Source organism: Protomyctophum bolini (assembly GCF_963924005.1).
Source record: "Protomyctophum bolini genome assembly, chromosome: 7".
NCBI classification, from domain to species: Eukaryota; Metazoa; Chordata; class Actinopteri; order Myctophiformes; family Myctophidae; genus Protomyctophum; species Protomyctophum bolini.
Window position 1 is genome coordinate 6025253 of NC_137868.1, and position 20179 is coordinate 6045431.

At 44.1% G+C, this 20179-nt stretch overlaps 1 protein-coding gene across 1 annotated transcript in view; it reads left to right on the forward strand.

Annotated features, from left to right (window-relative positions):
- The window catches only part of tars2 (threonyl-tRNA synthetase 2, mitochondrial), a 46996-nt gene extending 32956 nt beyond the window's left edge, over nucleotides 1-14040 (forward strand). Inside the window, exons 15-19 of the mRNA XM_080768429.1 lie at nucleotides 4289-4389; nucleotides 11108-11209; nucleotides 11482-11554; nucleotides 12031-12145; nucleotides 13729-14040. Coding sequence (XP_080624555.1) covers nucleotides 4289-4389; nucleotides 11108-11209; nucleotides 11482-11554; nucleotides 12031-12145; nucleotides 13729-13871 — 534 coding nt within the window. The 3' untranslated portion in view covers nucleotides 13872-14040. The remainder of the gene's footprint in view (nucleotides 1-4288; nucleotides 4390-11107; nucleotides 11210-11481; nucleotides 11555-12030; nucleotides 12146-13728) is intronic.
- The last annotated feature ends 6139 nt before the right edge of the window (nucleotides 14041-20179 follow it).

Genomic DNA, 20179 nt, shown 5'->3' on the forward strand with positions numbered 1-20179 from the left:
AAAATGGCAGATCTACAAATCTTGTATATCTGCTATTTTTGAATAGCCAACGCTAAAATCTAAATCGACTTAGGCGATTTCTCGGATTGAATCCGTTAGAAAATAGAATAAAATGTTTATCTTTCTACCGGCTGTCTCTTCTTAGAAAGGTCGAACCCATATTATTGTAACGTGTGACGACGCTGTCTTTGGCATAGACTTTGATTACATTATTAAACATAACCACTCATTCTAAAAAGGGATAGTTCTATATTTTGATTCTGAATATCTGCAGTAAAATGCTGATTAAACACATACCTGGACCACATGTGTCAATATCACTGCACCAACGCCTTCACAATATCCGTTCAATATGAATGATGTATTACCATTTTGTGATTGAGGGCTGTATTTTGAGTGTCTTAAGTACCATGTCTTATTACCTAACTTGAGTAAACTAAAGACCTGGAGGCGTGATCAATGCCATTTGGCTATTCTGAGTGGCCAAAGAGGATTGATCACGCCTCCAGGTCTTTAGTTTACTCAAGTTAGGTAATAAGACCTGGTACTTAAAGGGTAAGACCACTTTTTTTGAGGTTTGGGTTGTGTAGTTACTTTGCCATGATGCTACTCCAAATGTGGACAAGAAATAAAAAAATACTGCTCCAGTGATTAGAAATTGACAATTCAAAATATGCTCCTCATTGACTTGCATTGTAGCTCAAACAGCTCTCAAAGGCACTCTTTTAGTACGTATACAAACACAAACAAAGTTGATTCAGACAATATAGAGCATCACCAAAACTCATGCAGTTTTATTTTTTCATAAAAATGTTAGATTCCTGTTGATTTTACTATTTGAAGATCTGGATCCGGATCCACGGATCCAGTCCGGGTTTTCTTCCCAATAAAATGGACAAATCAACAGGAATCTAACATTTTTATGAAAAAATAAAACTACATGAGTTTTGGTGATGCTCTATATTGTCTGAATCAACATTGTTTCTGTTTTTTTACGTACTAAAAGAGTGACTTTGAGAGCTGTTTTAGCTACAATGTAAGTCAATGAGGAGCATATTTTGAATTATCAATTTCTAATCACTGGAGCAGTTATTTCTTATTTCTTGTCCACATTTGGAGTTGCATCATGGCAAAGTAACTACACAACCCAAACCTCAAAAAAAGTGGTCTTACCCTTTAAGACACGCAAAATACAGCCCTGAGTCTTTCCTATGGCAACAGAAGAGGGGTGCATATGTATCCTGCGTATGTATGTGCAAGATTGTACAACACTTCAAAACATCCATTTTTCGACCGCGGTCGAGATGAGATCATGGATTTCACAACGCCACGCCAGACTTCCCGGTCCTTCATTGCCATCCCCAGTTCCTGCTTACTGATGCATGTGTCCCTAGTGATGACATCAGGGAACCACAGTTTTCTACCTCTGGTCTGCTTTGAGGCAGGACTCCAGAGAAGAAGGGAAGATATAACCTTATGAGCATCTCTGTATAGCAGTGGCCGGCAAACTGTGTTCTTCTGGATCGGACTAGTGAAGAAACACGGGGAAGGTTTGCCGTATATTAGAGAAGTCGATGGATGGGTGGCTCTTCCAAGAGAGAGTTTGCGCTCTCCTTGAAACAAGCCAGTACTGTTCAGTATCTCCCCTGCATTTGCTCAGCAAATTACTTGTCTGTGCTCGACTGGCACTGGGTCTATTTTCTGGCGGAAAAATATTGTAGTGAAATTGAGATGGGCTACGTCGTCCATTATGTTCATGTTGCCATATCTGATAAGCCTTTTAGGAAAAGCAATGAGCCGTTCCAAATCTGAGGTTTACCACAACTTTTAACAACGGCTAAGATGGTCAGAGTCACCCCGCCCTGCATTGTGTGCTCCTCCACGCCTCTGAGCAGTTCTAAAACCCACGGTCTCTTGTGGCTTTTTGCGTCATTAAACTCTAGAACTGGCACGTCAAATACTATAGAGGGTATGCACATGCATAAAGTGAATGGCAAAGTGACAGGTAAAGTGAGTTTAACATTGTTTAATGTCGTTTAAGGCAATTAAATATGACTTTTCTGTTTTGGATGAATGGGCTGTCAAGGCCATAAAGTAGCTTTTAGCCACTTAGTAGGCATTCCTGCATTACTTCCTGGTTTGATGTCATCAAACTGCATACCCTCTATTCACTCAGTTTACTGTATCTAAGCTATATGCTGTGTATATAGAAGCCTTTTATTATAGGTGCAAAATGTAACGGGTAGACTAACGTTTCAATGTCGCTGTTGCATCATCAGACTCATTACTGATGAAGATGTACTTCTGACATTGAAATCATTCTGGTTCCTTCCCGATTCTGATAACTTGCGTATCGGTCGATACCGACTAGCTGTAGCTCTGAGAGTATAAAAATGTACAGAAAAGTAACTCTTGAGTTATGGGGGTTCTTGAAATAAAAAAAGTTTGAGAATCTAGGAAGACATCGAAATTGCCATTTAATAATTGTTACCTGCAGCTACAAGTTAGTAATATACTAACGCAAATAGTACAGTAAAGGTCCCTCCCTGCACACTGGACGCGTTTTCGGGTTTTTAGCGCCGTTTTTAAGTATTTATTTCCGAAAAACGCGCACAGTGTGCAACCACCTTAATTCACTCAGTGCCACAGGACGCCTTTGGACGCAGAGTTTTATGAGTATGAAACGGTAGTGCAACATAAACTGAAGCATTCAAATCAAAATACAACAACACATTTCCCCCCCCCACAAACACTCCACCCTCCTACAGTTCTCTGCCTTATGGCGGCACCGTTGAACACACCACATGTACACACACTTTCCCTCTCACTCACACACACTTTCCCTCTCACACACACACTCAAACACACACTCACACACACACACACACACACACACACAGCAAACCCGTGTTTCCATGACCATACATTCCTTGACAGCCATCTTAACGAGGTTGTGTTCACCACTTATTAGCCAGATTAACGTACGTGTGTGTGTGTGTGTGTGTGTGTGTGTGTGTGTGTGTGTGTGTGTGTGTGTGACACTGTGTGTGTGTGTGTGTGTGTGTACTGTAGGCTGACTAATGTCTCTGTGAACAACTGCAGCTCTCTGTTCCATTCTGTTCCGTTTCCTGCACAACAAATAAACTATCTTGGGTTGGCACACACAGGACCCCCCACCCTTGTCTTTTCTTCTCTGTACATAAATCTATTGGTGTAGTTTTTTTGTTTAGTTTTTATATGTGAGGTATTGTATGTATTGGAACAATGGAAACAAGGTCTCTTTGTGTTATTCTTTTTACTGTACCTTTATCAAATCAATCAATCAAACGGTCTTAGCTCAAAGTTCTCTCTTCTGATGGGATTACAATCCACATGTAATTCAATTTTTTTATTTGCCTTTCCTTCTTCAGCGATCTCCTTGTGTTTGGCGCATGCGCACAGCCGTTCACTTCCTTGTTTTGACCACAGGGCCAATGTTCTGTGATCATTTCTGCAGTTCAAAACATTTGAAATTTCATTTTTGAACAGGGACAAACGTTTCGGCTAGCCAGCCTTCATCAGTGTGTTCAAAAATTAAATGAATGTTTTGAACTGCAGTGTGTGTGACCCACTACCGTTATTTATTGAACGGGTAACGCACCTAAAGTCAGAGCACGGTGGTCACATGAAGAGATCATTTCTGACTTCAGGAAGCATCTCGTTTGGAAGATATTCCAAATACTTCTAGAGATATTTTTGACGTGACAGCGTGACGTAATAATGGAAGATTATGTCTCCCGGGTTTTGGGGGGAAATGGAAGACGAGGCTTTTCAGAGTAAAATCTTGCCTCTTGGCACTCTTGGCGCCTTTTATTTTGAAGGACTCTGGTGGCAAAAGTAGTGTTGGAGTTGAAGTCATCCGCTGAGAGCCACATATTTCAGAATCTAATTTGTATATCGCTTACAGCACCTTTAACTAGCTAGCTTTAATGTCCAGGATGAAAGAGAAAATACTTGACTATATTTGACCACTTATTTGACAGTTCTTTCCCCAAATCTCTTCGCCATAAATAGCCGACCTACAAGCTCACAACAGGTAGTAAGACGATGCATTGTGAGCATACAAATTTGGGGGTGGCTTTTTGGCCGATGAAGCCCCCTGAATATTGATGCTGGGGTTCAAGAGGTCATGAAACGACACGATAAGATGCTGGGGTTCAAGTGGTCATAAAACGATAAGATGCTGGGGTTCAAGAGGTCATGAAACGACACGATAAGAATACCTTCTCTCTCTGTTCTATCTTTCTAGATCGACATCCAGATCAGAGACGCCATTGGTCGACAGCACCAGTGTGCCACCATCCAGTTGGACTTCCAGCTGCCAATCAGATTTGATCTGCAGTATGTTGGGTGAGTTGGTTGATTTAAGTTGCCGCTGCTCTTAAGATGCACTTTACACCTTTGTCCTTTCCTTGTGTATGAATGCTTTGAATGCTTTGTCCCACCTAAATAAACAAATAAAGTAAAAGTATGTATTTTGCCGAGTAACTGGGTAGTCTACTATAAGACAGAGACAGTGTAGGAGAGCTGGAAGGGAGACCATGTAGGAGAGACAGACAGTAGGACAACCGATAGGGAGACAGTGTAGGGGAGACAGACAGTAGGAGAGCTGGAAGGGAGACCATGTAGGAGAGACAGACAGTAGGACAACCGATAGGGAGACAGCGTAGGGGAGACAGACGGGAGGACAGCTGAGAGGGAGACAGACAGTAGGACAGCCGAGAGGGAGACAGCGTAGGGGAGACAGACAGTAGGACAGCCGAGAGGGAGACAGCGTAGGGGAGACAGACAGTAGGACAGCTGAGAGGGAGACAGTGTAGGAGAGACAGACAGTAGGACAGCTGAGAGGGAGACAGTGTAGGGGAGAACAGACAGTAGGACAGCTGAGAGGGAGACAGTGTAGGGGAGACAGACAGTAGGACAGCTGAGAGGGAGACAGTGTAGGGGAGACAGACAGTAGGACAGCTGAGAGGGAGACAGTGTAGGAGAGACAGACAGTAGGACAGCTGAGAGACAGACAGTGTAGGGGAGACAGACAGTAGGACAGCTGAGAGGGAGACAGTGTAGGGGAGACAGACAGTAGGACAGCTGAGTAGGACTGAGTAGACTCAGTAGAGGGGGTAGTTTAAGACTCTGGGGGTACTACCTCTGGACTCTGGGGGACTCTGTTTAAGGCAGACTGAGTAGCTGAGTAGGACAGCTGACAGTAGACAGACAGTAGGACAGCTGAGAGACGGAGTGATTAAGACTTAAGAGGTCAATCTGTCATTTTGTCAAAAATTCTATCGGGGGAACAAAATGTACAAAATGAACATTCATGTACTTTCATTTGCGTTGATGCTTTTGGCAACCGTGCGCGCACACACACACATACTGTACGCACACACACACACACACACACACACACACACACACACACACACACACACACACACACACAGTCACACACAGAGCGAGCAGGCGAGCCACTTTCCTGTCAACATGTCGAATGTGTTTATTCCAAAAATGGAGCATAATTGAATAGAGTTGATTGATCATCAATCTGTTTTCTATGACCCCAGCACAGCTGAACCAAGATAAACCATTTTAGCAGAGTGCTCTCTCTCTCTCTCTCTCTCTCTCTCTCTCTCGCATGCGCACACACACACACACACACACACACACACACACACACACACACACACACACACACACACACACACTCTTCTTATTTGGTAAACAATGCATTGATGACATGAGATGTGTTCACAAAAATGTGTTTTTATTTTTACATTGTTTTAAGTCACGTCTATGTTTAGAGCATATTGGATCAATTTGACTAATGTGCCCGGCTCCACTTCTCGGTGTAATCTGAGTGTAGATTAGCGTGTGTGTGCGCACGTGCATTAGATTAGACACGTACGTGCGCCTCCTTTTAGCTTCTCTCAGATGTGCAACGACTAGCCTTTTAAGACGGACCGCAGAGTGTCTCTTAACCTGATTTCTGTGGTTATTTCATTAAAGCCTCCATGTTTTCAGGACTGTGACCTCCACCGCTCTGTCGTGTGGCTCCGTTCCACTATGAACTTTATTTTATTTATTTATTTATTTTGGTATTCAGACAGCCAGGAATAGGTAGAACGCTCCGAAAGTCGAAAGACTAACCAGTCGCAATGACTAACCAATCAGGAAGTAGACAGGCAAATCGACCAATGACAAAGCTTCTAGGAACATCTTTGAATGCAGATTGCGGACCCTAGATGTGTCCCAGAGACTACATTTATTTTGGGAGCGTTCTACCCATTGCTGGCTGTCTGAATACAAAAGAAAAAACAGGTCATTCAAATGTTGACATTATTTCTTATAGCTGCTTTAATACGTTGAGGATTCATTGTCAGACAAATTCTTTTTAATTGTGTTTTTTTTTAATTGAAGATTGGAACATTGCAATGTCCAATACACCATGAATAAATACTGAAACCAGATATGATCATTAGGGAAGGTGTATGCATGTACTATGTGTACTATGTGTAAACTCTTCATTTCCATTTTCCATTTCAGTTTTAATATATATAATTTCGGGACCCTCCAAAATAATTTGGCCACCCGCCGAGGGGTGGAGACTCACTGTCATAATACATACATACAGTGAGTCATTGTCCCGAGCGGATGTGCGAACGGAGCCTGTGTTTATACTGTACGTTGAATGAGTCATTGTCAGCGCCATTCTTTATTGTTTTGTGTGGTATTTTTTTATTGTTTGCCCATGTCCTCATTTAGTGCTTCAGATTAGACAGCTATGCACCCCAATGACATCACGTCTTTACCAACCTATATGTTCTTATACTGTACTTGGTCCTCACTAACACAGGGAAAAAGCAAAGACATACTGTACTGTACATCCCCAACCCAAGCTTGGGCAGGTGCGGAGCGACCAACAATGTACAGAATGACAAGACAACGCTCGTACGCTGAGGGCTCTCCGATGCGACGGATGCTTTTAACCCATTCTGACCGGGAACCCGTTTTGGTGTTAGCATCATGTTATGCTTTAGCCATTGAAAAATAGCAGATCTACAAGCTCATAGCGCGCCACCGAGTGGCGCGCTACGAGCTTGTAGGTCTGCTATTTTTGAAAAATCGACATTTTTAGAATCTGATCTCAGGTCAGAATGGGTTAATCAGACCCAGTGTGTGTCCAGTGGAAACCTCGTATGAATCTGATCTCAGGTCAGAATGGGTTAATGCACCCAGAATTTACTGTGATGTTTCGAGCACAAGGCTCTTCTTCAGACACAGTCAGACAGTCTTATATATAATATTTAGCCAGGACTATATCATTTTTTTACTCTGTTTGTATCTCATAGGAGAGCTGTGGACACTTCAGACTTCATCATTAGGCAGGTTTCTTTTTTTTTCCCCTCATATTTCACGTTTCTTTGAGTGGCAACCACTCCTACAACCAGCAATGTCCGTGTCTACCTATGTTGTCATGAGCACGAGTAAGTCGAGTATATGACTTATTAGTACCAGTAGGGGGTGCCAGAAACAGAGAGAGGGATAGTGCTGCTAATGAGAGAGAGAGAGAGAGAGAGGTGGGGGGGGGGGGGGGGGGGGGGGATTGCACCACTCAGTTAACTTCACACGTGATTTTTATATTGATTTTGTGAAGAACAATGGCTTCGATTATATGATGCTAACTTTCCAGGAATAAAAATCTTGAAGTTTCTATCGGTGAAGACGTGTTTCTGAACTGTTCTCAGCTCTCCTCTGAGAACACAGACCAAGTAGACAAAAAATGGTACCACGTCATAATGAGCATTAGTGAGGACCAATTATTTAGAAAACGGTGCACCTACAAGCCCAACAATGCGTCGTGTATGTTCATAGGTTGACCTTTTTTTTCTTCTCCCCGTGGTTTTCCGTGCGCGACTGAGCGTGAATTAGCCTTCATTGGTCTCTTCTCAACGGGTCTAATTCCTCAATAAAGTGATTAAAGTGTCTGCAGACTGTGGACCAAATCAGCAGCTGGCCGTGTCCAATATTATCTCTACCTAAACAAAGGACAAAACTGAGAAGAAAAGACTGGGTGTTGTCGGGCAGTACGCCTTTCTATTTCTGAAGCCAGAAGCCGAGGCGCGCGCGCGCGCGCGTGTGTGTGTGTGTGATTAGATTGTGTTTTGTTTTTCCTTGACCACATTAACGTACATGTAATCTAGATAGCATATTATTATTTAGATATTGTTCACTTGGCATCCTATAGTTCAATGTATGTACAGGATACTATTTTGATAGTATATTGCTTAGACCAGTGGTTCTCAACCTTTTTTTTAATATACTGAAGTACCACCTCAGAAAATATTTGGCTATTAACTAATGTTAACCCATTTTGACCTGAGATCAGATTCTAAAAATGTCTTCTACATCCTGACAGTTTTCTGAAAAAGCTATGTTTCTATGTCAGCCGTTCTTAGATTTTTCAAAAATAGCAGATCTGCTATTTTTCAATAGCTAAAGCATAACATAATGCTAACACCAAAAGGGGTTCCCGCCTAAAATGGGTTAAAATACAGGAGCGTAGACCTGCCCCATCCTACTCAAACTATGTTAAAATACAGGAGCGTAGACCTGCCCCATCCTACTCAAACTATGCACAGTGAACCCAGGCGGAGGCCGGGAAATGTCATTAGTTCTGTGAATTTATCTTTGTTCCATTCCTAAGCCAATAATGCTGCTGCTCTGACGAAACTCTGTCTAACCGCTAATCGGCACAACTGATGATATTTCTAATGTGATTAATGCGCTCTCACGGCGGCTAGGCGCTGCTGTCATGCTCATTGCAGCACGTCTTAAGAGCCTATTTCAACCGTTTTGTTTGTTCAGAAGAACTACTTGTTTGAACCCATTCTGAACGGGAATCTGAATCTGAATAGTTAGCTCCCTTCTGGCTCCAAAACTGTGGAATGCACTTCCCATTGCAGTCAGAACTGCAGCATCACTCCCAATCTTCCGCCGTAGTCTGAAAACCCACCTTTTCAGACTCCATCATGGCCCATAGCACTTACCCTACCCCCTTAGATAGCATTTCTGTAGACTTAGATAGCATTTGATACAGACTTGTTATGTAGACAGCACTATAATTACATTGTATATAGTCATAGCACGCCATAGTACGCCATAGTACATATGTATAGCATAGTAGTATATATGTATAGTTTCATTATATAGATATTCCACTGTTACTTTCTTAGCTTACGCATGTTTCATGATAAATGCTTTTATGTGATGTATTCCCATGCTTTTGTTCTTGCTTAATGTAAATCGCTCTGGATTAAGAGCGTCTGCTAAATGCCTAAATTGTAAATTTAATCCCTTTTGGTGTTTTAAGCATTATGTTATACTTTAGCTATTGAAAAATAGCAGATCTACAAGCTCATAGCACGGCACTCGTGAAAATGTGGCCCAAAACGTTGAATATATATTCTTTCCGAGTGAATGTTTTTAACTCAAACCTTTGCTTCTGGGGGGTCCCTGCAACAACATATTTTAACATGGGGGTCCGCGGCCAATTACATATAATTTTGGGGGTCCTTGACGTGACATTTTTAAAGCTTGTGTGCCCAAGACGTCCACAGACGTCCTGGGAATTACCCGTATGCGGTGCCCAAGATGTCTGTGGACGTCTTTGCAAAAAAGAATATAATTATGCTTGCTGATATATTGCTGGCACTAGGAGAGGCCTGCAGCCTCTAATATCGTAGAGTAGTAATTCCGTGATTTTAATTTATTGCTAAAATATTGCTGGCACTAGAACGGAGAAGCCTGCAGCCTCATGTAATATCATGTAGTAATTTAATTCCTGGGAATCATTGTTTTATCAGACAATGCTCCCGCAGGGGGTCCCCAGGGGGGGTCCCCAGGTAAATTTGTTAATAAGTAAGTAAGCCTTGCCGAGCCATGAGGCCCACAGGGCAGGACAGTGTTGGGAAAGTGTACAATGAACTAGTTCCGTTCATAGTTCATCATTCAAAGTTTGTAACTAAAGTACATGGTTCCATGTACATGGTTCGTTATTTTTATTTTTTTATTTTTATTGTATTATTGCCACAGTCCATAGGCATATAAAACCACAGACTGCATTCCTATTGGAATTGAAGGGATTTTTGGGAGTAATAGTGACAACTTTTACAATAGATTATCTCCATTACCATTATGCAAATTAATTCCTTATATATTTTTTACTCTTTTGCAATGTGAAATACCACCAAATCCTTGTCCTTGTCTTGGCCCGGCACACTTGCTGTATGCTTTTATTGTGAAGGCAAAGGTTTCTGAATGTTCTCGGTTCTCACAGCCTGTGAAAACTCTCTATTGGAAGCTATTGTTCGTTTAACACATTATGTTTAATCAAACAACAACGAGTTTCCTCAGTGTTTGGATCGGGAGTTGGGACATGTTCTTGGGACACGTTCTGTGTCTGCTGTCTGTCTGCGTGCATGACTGGATCACCATGCAGTAGCTCCAGTGACGACTGAGAAAGATTAGTTAATGTGTGTGGTGATAATAATGGCTTATTATTGGTGGGTTTTCCGCTAAGATGTCGAGGCGGCCTGTTTAGGGTGTGTTTTAGCACCGGGGATTTCGCCTGGAACTTTGGAAGGCTCTATGGAAACACTCACTCTGGAACGAAATGTAACTGTGAGAAAGTGACGTTCACTTACACACGACCAGAGATGAACACGTTCACATTAATGACGTTCACCAAGCGGAAATACAGTACGTTCATTGAACGCCTCCAAGCCGGAGCCCATCTATTGTCTCTAATGCGTGGCATAAAACCGTCAGATGGGGGTCCGACGGTCCGCGGCCAAATACCAATCAATGGTAGTCCTTGACATGAACATTGTTTTGTGTGTCTCAGCCCAGATGGACAGAACCACAGACCTGTCATGTTGTGTTCTGTTGTGCGTCTCAGCCCAGATGAACAGAACCACAGACCAGTCATGTTGTTTTGTTGTGTGTCTCAGCCCAGATGAACAGAACCACAGACCCGTCATGTTGTTGTGTTGTGTTATGTTGTTTGTCTCAGCCCAGATGGACAGAACCACAGACCCGTCATGATCCACAGAGCTGTCCTGGGATCAGTGGAGAGGATGATCGCCATACTGGCGGAGCACTTTGGAGGGAAATGGTGAGCGGGATTAAACCCATTCTGTTAGACTTTGGCTATTGAAAAATAGCAGATCTACAGTACCTCACTACGAGCTTGTAGATCTGCTATTTTTGAAAAATCGTGAAAATCTTTGAAAATATTCTTTCAATGTTTTTAACTCTCATCTTTGCTTCTGGGGGAGTCCCCGGAAGGACATATTTTCACATGGGTCTAAGGCCATGTTCTGAAATATTATAATGAATATTTATAAAACATTTATAATGAACCTCTCTCGCTGTGTCTGTCTCTAGGCCGCTGTGGTTATCGCCAGCGCAGGTGATGGTTATTGCTGTAGGGGGCGACAGTGAGTCTTATGCCCAGCAGGTCAGTGGAGTGGATAATATAATCGATATTAAAACATGAATGTTCTAGAGATTTGAACGGGCCAGAAAATTAAAACCCAAACGGACCTCAATTAGCATACATTTTCATCCCGAAACCCAAGACATAAGAAGGCTGCACAAATGAGAGATTTATTTATCTACCAGTTTGATTTGATTTATGTCTCCCCACTCAAAACATTCACTATTTGTTTTCTGGCTCAATGAATTAATGATTTTTGAACAGCAATGTCCCTATGTCCCTATGTTTAGAGTACCACCCAGAGCGCCACTCACTTCAGACTGGTCTGATTTAAAAAAAAAAATCTTCACCCGACCAATTGGCATACATTGTCGTCTCGAACCCTGGCCCAATCTGTCTGACTCAGAATATATTGTTAGAAAACAAACATAAAATATGCTGCTTGACTGTGTGTGTGTGTGTGTGTGTGTGTGTGTGTGTGTGTGTGTGTTCTCAAGGTGGTCCGGGACTTCCGTGAAGCGGGCTTCATGGCCAGTGTGAATGAGGATCAGGGCGCCACCTTCAACAGGAAGATCCGCTCGGCCCAGTTGGCCCAATACAACTACATACTGGGTAATAAACAGCTCTTCAGAACTTTATATCTACAGTATACTATGAACAGTCTATACTTAACCCATTCTGACCTGAGATCAGATTCATACCAGGTTTCCACTGGACACACACTGGTCTGATTAACCCATTCTGACCTGAGATCAGATTCTAAAAATGTCAGTCGTTCTCGATTTTTCAAAAAATAGCAGACCTACAAGCTCGTAGCGCGCCACTCGGTGGCGCGCTATGAGCTTGTAGATCTGCTGTTTTTCAATAGCTAAAGCATGACATGATGCTAACACCAAAACGGGTTCCCGTTCAGAATGGGTTAATGCTTATGTAATGCTTCTTTGACTGGAGTTTGCTCTGTACTATATGTCTATAGGGCTGAACTATATGGCCAAAATGTCATATCTCGGTATCGATACGATATCACCGTTAAAATTGAATATTCTATATGTTAAGCGTTGCAACATTGAAAACTAAACGTTATTCAAAGAATTGTGTTAGTGAGTTTGCGATGCTGATATTGCACATGTTCATACCTCTTAACGATACGATGACGATTTATCGCGCGGCCTTAACGTGGTCACCTCTTTCTTCCTGAGCTCAGTCGTAGATGGTCTGTTTTTGGCAGCCATGCCTTTTCTTATCTGAGGAGAAAGGCCTGGTTCTAATACAGAGGTTGTCTGTAAGGCGGGACTGTAAAAAGCCTCAACGTAACTTCCTTGGGCCGTAATTCCGTCGAATTCCAGTGCTTTGGAGACTCGACTGGCCAGGTCTTGTCTAGCGTGGGGATGCTAGGGTCCAACGGGCTCTATGGGGATGTTCTATGGGGATGCAAGGGTCCAACGGGCTCAATGGGGATGTTCTATGGGGATGCTAGGGTCCAACGGGCTCTATGGGGATGTTCTATGGGGATGCTAGGGTCCAACGGGCTCTATGCACACACGCCATTTTGGAAAAAACTCGGGACTCCTTCCTCACTTCCTTCACAGGTGTTGCCGGTGATTTTTATTTTATTTTATTTTTTATCCCATGATTTTGTAACCCATTTTTCACCCCTGTGTCAATTATCTAATGTGATCCTGGGCTCTACACACCCTCCGCCAACCTGGGGAGAGCAACGGACTTGAACTCATGCTTCCTTCATGCCCAAGTGTCCAAGTTGCTCCTTTACACCTGACAGGGGGGAGTTTCCCTGGTTGGACGTATAGCGTGTGGAAGGAACACGTTATTCCAACCAGTTCCTTTCCCCTCCATCAGGCGCCCCGGCTGGCCAGGGGGAGGTAGTTTAGAGACCAGGATCACTGCATGTTTTTTGTGTTGCCGGTGATTCTAATGAAGGCTCTGTTCCGTTCTGGCCAAACAGAGTCAAGGTGCTGCTATTGAGCGTGTTGGGTTACTAGTGGCAACACTCTGCTATACACCAGTAGAACCACTGCACACTAAATGGAACAGAGCCTTCATTTGTATCATCTGTAACACCTGTGAAGGAAGTAGGAAGAGTTATTCTGTGTGAATTGGTTAATAATGTTACGTGTGTGTGTGTGTGTGTGTGTGTGTGTGTGTGTGTGTGTGTGTGTGCGCGTGTGTGTGTGCAGTGGTCGGGGAGAAGGAGCGTGCGAGCGACACGGTGAGCGTGCGGTGCAGAGGAGGTCAGCAGCTGGGCAGGAGGAGCAGGGAGGAGGTTCTGGGAGCTCTCACTCACCTCCGAGAGTCCAGGAGCAACAGGGAGGACTTCTGACCGCTCCTCCACCTCCACCTCCACCCCTCACTCACCTCAGAGACTCCGGGAGCAACAGGGAGGACTTCTGACCGCTCCTCCACCTCCACCTCCACCCCTCACTCACCTCAGAGACTCCGGGAGCAACAGGGAGGACTTCTGACCGCTCCTCCACCTCCACCTCCACCCCTCACTCACCTCCGAGAGTCCAGGAGCAACAGGGAGGACTTCTGACCGCTCCTCCACCTCCACCACCACCACCCCTCACTCACCTCCGAGAGTCCAGGAGCAACAGGGAGGACTTCTGACCGCTCCACCTCCACCTCAACTTCTGACCCCTGAATGACCCCTGACCTCATGTTCCCGTGTGGAACCCGACGCTTCCCACTCGTCACGGTTCAGAGCCTCACCGGGACACTCCGCCCCCTTTTCTCCCTTCATGAATGGAGGAGGGAGATGACGGATAAGACATGTATAAAGATTATATCTTTAAGTCGGTTACAAACCACGAACGGATTGTTAAGACTATGTATGTATGTACATACAGTGTGTCCGTATCAATAAACTGTATCACTTCATTAGTTCTTTATTTTTTTTTATGCACCCCCGTTTTTCTCCCCAATTCACTAGTTAGTTGCTAATTATTTCCTCCCCACACACATCTGTGTGTGTTGTCTATGCTGTCGTATCATATCCTACTGACTCACGTGCCAGTGAGTGGATGAAGGCCCACGCATACTCCAGTTTTAGGTGATAAGGCACGGGCGTTGTCTTTACTAAAACTACAACATGGCGTCACTGAGTGAGCCGCGGTGATAAGCGACTCACTGCTGGAGCCCAGCCACTTCTCTTTGTGTTTACTAAAACTACAACATGGCGTCACTGAGTGAGCCACGGTGATAAGCGACTCACTGCTGGAGCCCAGCCACTTCTCTTTGTGTTTACTAAAACTACAACATGGCGTCACTGAGCCGTGGTGATAGCCGTGGTGATAAGCCACTCACCGCTCAGTCCCAGCCACTGATCTCTCTGTTTCTACTAAAACTACAACATGGCGTCGATGTGATCAGTGACTCACCGCTCACTCCCAGCCCGTTTTTACTAAAACTACAACATGGCGTCACTGAGTGAGCCGCGGTGATAAGCGACTCAACGCTCAGCCCCAGCCACTTCTCTCTGTTTTCACTAACCAGTTCACACTGGCTCGCTCCGAAAGTATACAGGTCAATTCAAAATCCAGAAAAAGCACTGGACTTGTTTACGTAAGCCGGGGTCCTCCATTTTCAATAAATCAGAACATTTAAAGACATTGCAACAAAACACCACAGCAATGAAAAAACGGGTTTAATAAGGACATGTCACACCAATGCAACTCCTTGCAGCTGCCATTGGAGATAATAGTTTCATACAACTACTCGCAACCGTTTGGGTGCGAGCAGTTGCAAGGCGAGTCGTTGGTGCGGTTTGGGCCGTGATAATAAACATCACACACAGCTGGAGGTTGCGTGGGCTTTAAGAATCCGTAACCTCCTCCATGGTGGTGGGCAGAACGGTTGCTCTTCGGTTGAACGGATGTCCAAAACGGTTGCCTTTGGGTAAATAGAATACAGAATATGTGTTCCAAATGGATCCAATGAATTATTATTTTAGTCACAAGCTTGACTTGTGTTAAGAATGTCCATTGCTTCAATCATTGTAACCCACACAGAATATAAACTTTATTACAGGCTCGTGGCCCACAAGGTGAGACAGTACATCACATAATTATACCAGAATACAAATGAATAAAAATACAGTACATTTACCCAGCCCCACAGGTTACTACTCTAGGCGAGGCACTCATGCCAGTGTCCTCTGATGGTACAGAACTACGGCCTGGGTCTGTCATCTGTCCAATGAGTCCATTCAGTGTCCTCTGATGGTAGAAGTGTACCATACAGAACTACGGCCTGGGTCTGTCATCTGACCAATGAGTCCATTCAGTGTCCTCTGATGGTAGAAGTGTACCTTACAGAACTACGGCCTGGGTCTGTCATCTGACCAATGAGTCCATTCAGTGTCCTCTGATGGTAGAAGTGTACCATACAGAACTACGGCCTGGGTCTGTCATCTGACCAATGAGTCCATTCAGTGAGCGATCCAGCCTGCTCATGACCTCCCTATTTTTGATATTTCATTATTATGTAACATCTTGACTTCAATAAACAGCAGTCAATCTATCTACAAGCTCTATTTCTGCTAATTCTGACATATGTGACATTAATTTACAGGAGGAGGGGGACAGAAAGAAGAGAATATAAATATACAGATAAGACGGTTCTACCAGCGACAGACAGCGATGATATTCTCTTCTATATTCAAAATAAATATTCCTGTGTGTAAAAGAATGTCTGGACTCCAGAAGCCGTGGCTGCTGACCAGATGTTCTGTGGAGTTCGATACGGTAGCAGCATCAGGGCAAGGCAACACGTGTCCTCCCCATCCCCCCCACCCCCCTCCCCTACAGAGCCAGATGTCCGTCCGTCTGTCCCCGTCCCCCGTGTGTGTACAGAGCCAGATGTCTGTCCCCGTCCCCCCCGTGTGTGTACAGAACCAGCCAGATGTCCGTCCGTCTGTCCCCGTCCCCCCCGTGTGTGTGTACAGAGCCAGCCAGATGTCCTGCAGTGTCCCCGTCTTTCCACCTGGACCATCTAGTCCAGAGAGGACAGAAGATGCTGAAGACGTGAAGGTCAGTCGCTTTTTAAACCCATTCTGACCTGAGATCAGATTCTAAAAATGTCTTCTACATCCTGACAGTTTTCTGAAAAAGCTATGTTTCTATGTCAGTCGTTCTTCGATTTTTCAAAAATAGCAGACCTACAAGCTCGTAGCGCACCACTCGGTGGCGCGCTATGAGCTTGTAGATCTGCTATTTTTCAATAGCTAAAGCATAGTATAATGCTAACACCAAAATGCGTTAAACCCATTCAGGATGGGAACCCCCTCTTGGTCTTTCAAGTTATATCATAACATAATGTATAACATAATACGCTATACTTAATTAACGCAGCCGCTACTCTGTGGCGTGTGGAATGCCCTCCATTCCCTTCATCCCTGAAACCCCTAAATTCTTCTTGCCAGATTTAAGTATGACCTTAAATCATTTCACGGCTCCATCTTCAAAGTCAAAGTCGTACGATTTGTCACACGTGTTACAAGCAGTTTAAATGTTGCTCTCCACATTTGACCCATCTCTCTGCCGCGCTCGGGAATCATTTGATTAGTTGGTTTGACCCCCCAATCCAACCCTTTGATGCCGAGTGTCTTGAAGCAAGGAGGCATTGTTGGGTCCCATTCTTACAGTCTTTGGTATGACCCGGCCGGGGATCGAACCCCCGACCTCCCAGTCTCAGGGTGGACACTATACCTGGTCGTAGTTAAATCCCGACACCCGGATATGAAAAACCTGCATCTCGTGTCCGTCACACCTCGCCGTGACCCGCTCCGCGAGAATATGAAGTGTCCACTCGAGTCATTCTGTGCAGTTGACAGCTAACCTAGTGGGGGGAGTGTTTATGCACACCATTAGGGGTGGAGACAAGTATCTATTGTCTGCACCCATTCCTGGGGCTCAGAGGTGAAATTCTCTAGTTTGGGATTTCTGGTTCAGATGGTCATATCTTCTTCATTTTCCCCCCATTTTCAATGAGCAATACATCATATGAAAGGTTACAAAGGTTACAATGGTCATGGCCGCCTTGTATCTCAAACCACTGTACTCGGGCACATATGGCCTGTACAGAATTCATTCCATATGTTGATCTGACCTCATCAGACCCTGTACACTCACAAGACACGCTATGGTGCGTGTCAATCTGACCTCATCAGACCCTGTACACTCACAAGACACGCTATGGTGCGTGTCAATCTGACCTCATCAAACCCTGTACACTCACAAGACACGCTATGGTGCGTGTCAAAGGTGAAGACTGGTTCATCACCTAGATCTGTATATAAAGGAGCAACTCTACGTCTGACCTCACGGACACCAGATTCATAGTTTAACAAACTCTACATCTGACCTCACGGACACCAGATTCATAGTTTAACAAACTCTACATCTGACCTCACGGACACCAGATTCATAGTTTAACAAACTCTACATCTGACCTCACGGACACCAGATTCATAGTTTAACAACTCTACATCTGACCTCACGGACACCAGATTCATAGTTTAACAAACTCTACATCTGACCTCACGGACACCAGATTCATAGTTTAACAAACTCTACATCTGACCTCACGGACACCAGATTCATAGTTTAACAAACTCTACATCTGACCTCACGGACACCAGATTCATAGTTTAACAAACTCTACATCTGACCTCACGGACACCAGATTCATAGTTTAAAAACTCTACATCTGACCTCACGGACACCAGATTCATAGTTTAACAAACTCTAAATCTGACCTCACGGACACCAGATTCATAGTTTAACAAACTCTACATCTGACCTCACGGACACCAGATTCATAGTTTATCAACTCTACATCTGACCTCACGGACACCAGATTCATAGTTTAACAACTCTACATCTGACCTCACGGACACCAGATTCATAGTTTAACAAACTCTACATCTGACCTCACGGACACCAGATTCATAGTTTAACAAACTCTACATCTGACCTCACGGACACCAGATTAATAGTTTAACAACTCTACATCTGACCTCACGGACACCAGATTCATAGTTTAACAAACTCCTGATAATTAACTGTGCCGTATTAAGAAGCTCTGTTGTTCCAGCGCGACCTCGCCTTTCTGCTACATAAGGATTGTTTTTTTATTTGTTTCATGGTTATTTGAACAGTATGTTTGTGTATTGTTCTATATATATGTCACAAGGTAGACCACAATTTCCGTGTATCGTCCACGTTGGCGTTTTCTAAATTGACGACTCTTTTGTGATTTTTTTAAAACCGTTAAAGTATTCTATCTATAAAGGTGAGAGTAGGAAGGATACAGTAGGACGGCTTAGAGGGAGACGGTGTAGGAAAGATGATAGGAAAGTTGAGAGAGAGACAGCGTGTCATGGTATGAGAGAGAGAGAGACAGGAAAGCTGAGAGAGAGAGACAGTGTATCATGGTATGAGAGAGAGACAGTAGGAAAGCTGAGAGAGAGAGAGACAGTGTATCATGGTATGAGAGAGAGACAGTAGGAAAGCTGAGAGAGAGAGAGACAGTAGGAAAGCTGAGAGAGACAGTGTATCATGGTATGAGAGAGAGACAGTAGGAAAGCTGAGAGAGAGAGAGACAGTAGGAAAGCTGAGAGAGAGAGACAGTAGGAAAGCTGAGAGAGAGAGAGAGACAGTAGGAAAGCAGAGAGAGAGAGAGAGAGAGACAGTGTCAGAGAGTAGGAGACAGGTGGGATCTGATTTCAGACCAGTTGGGAACACCCGGGTCAGAGATGTGAACCTTTTGTCAGAAATACAAATACAAGAACTTGACCTTCTCTTATATGGAAGAGAGAGAGTTTATATATAAACTTAACGGGCCGTGTAAGACGCACTATCACTGTGTGTGTGTGTGTGTGTGTGTGTGTGTGTGTGTGTGTGTGTGTGTGTGTGTGTGTGTGTGTGTGTGTGTGTGTGTGTGTGTGTGTGTGTGTGTGTGTGTGCGCGCGCACCCATATCTGGTCTTAAATCAGTGAAGCAAGCTGTGCTGTGTCAGGCATGTTGCCACGAAGTTGAGCTTTGTAACAAAAGAAGATTTCTGACTAAAATAGGAGAACTAGCAGAGGTGTGTGTGTGTGTGTGTGTGCGCGAGTAAGGTCAGGAGTTTGAATTTTTCCCTTTTTTTAATTTCGACACGGCACAGTTTCGAACGGAACAGTTGTGACAGCTGACAGGATGCGACTTTAAATGTGTCAGTCAGTCGGTTTCCTTCTCAACGTAGGGGTCCGGGGGGGGGAGAGGGGGGGGGGGGGTTCCAGGGACCCTGCAGGGGTTATTTCACCTTCTAGAGTCGTTGTAATCCAATGAGAGATGATGTTTATCTGTTCCAGCTAGATTGAGTTGTCGAATCCATATGAAGGTATAGGATGTTCCTCTGTCTGTCTGTCTGTCTGTCTGTCTGTCTGTCTGTCTGTCTGTCTGTCTGTCTGTCTGTCTGTATCTCTTGTTACGTCTTAGGACCCTCTGTCTCTCTATCTCTCTTACTATCTCTACATGTCTCTCCAATTCTCTCCTCTCGCCCACCGCCCCGACTGCCTTATCTGTTTTTTTCCTACACGCGCGTGCACTCACACACACACACACACACACACACACACACACACTGCCC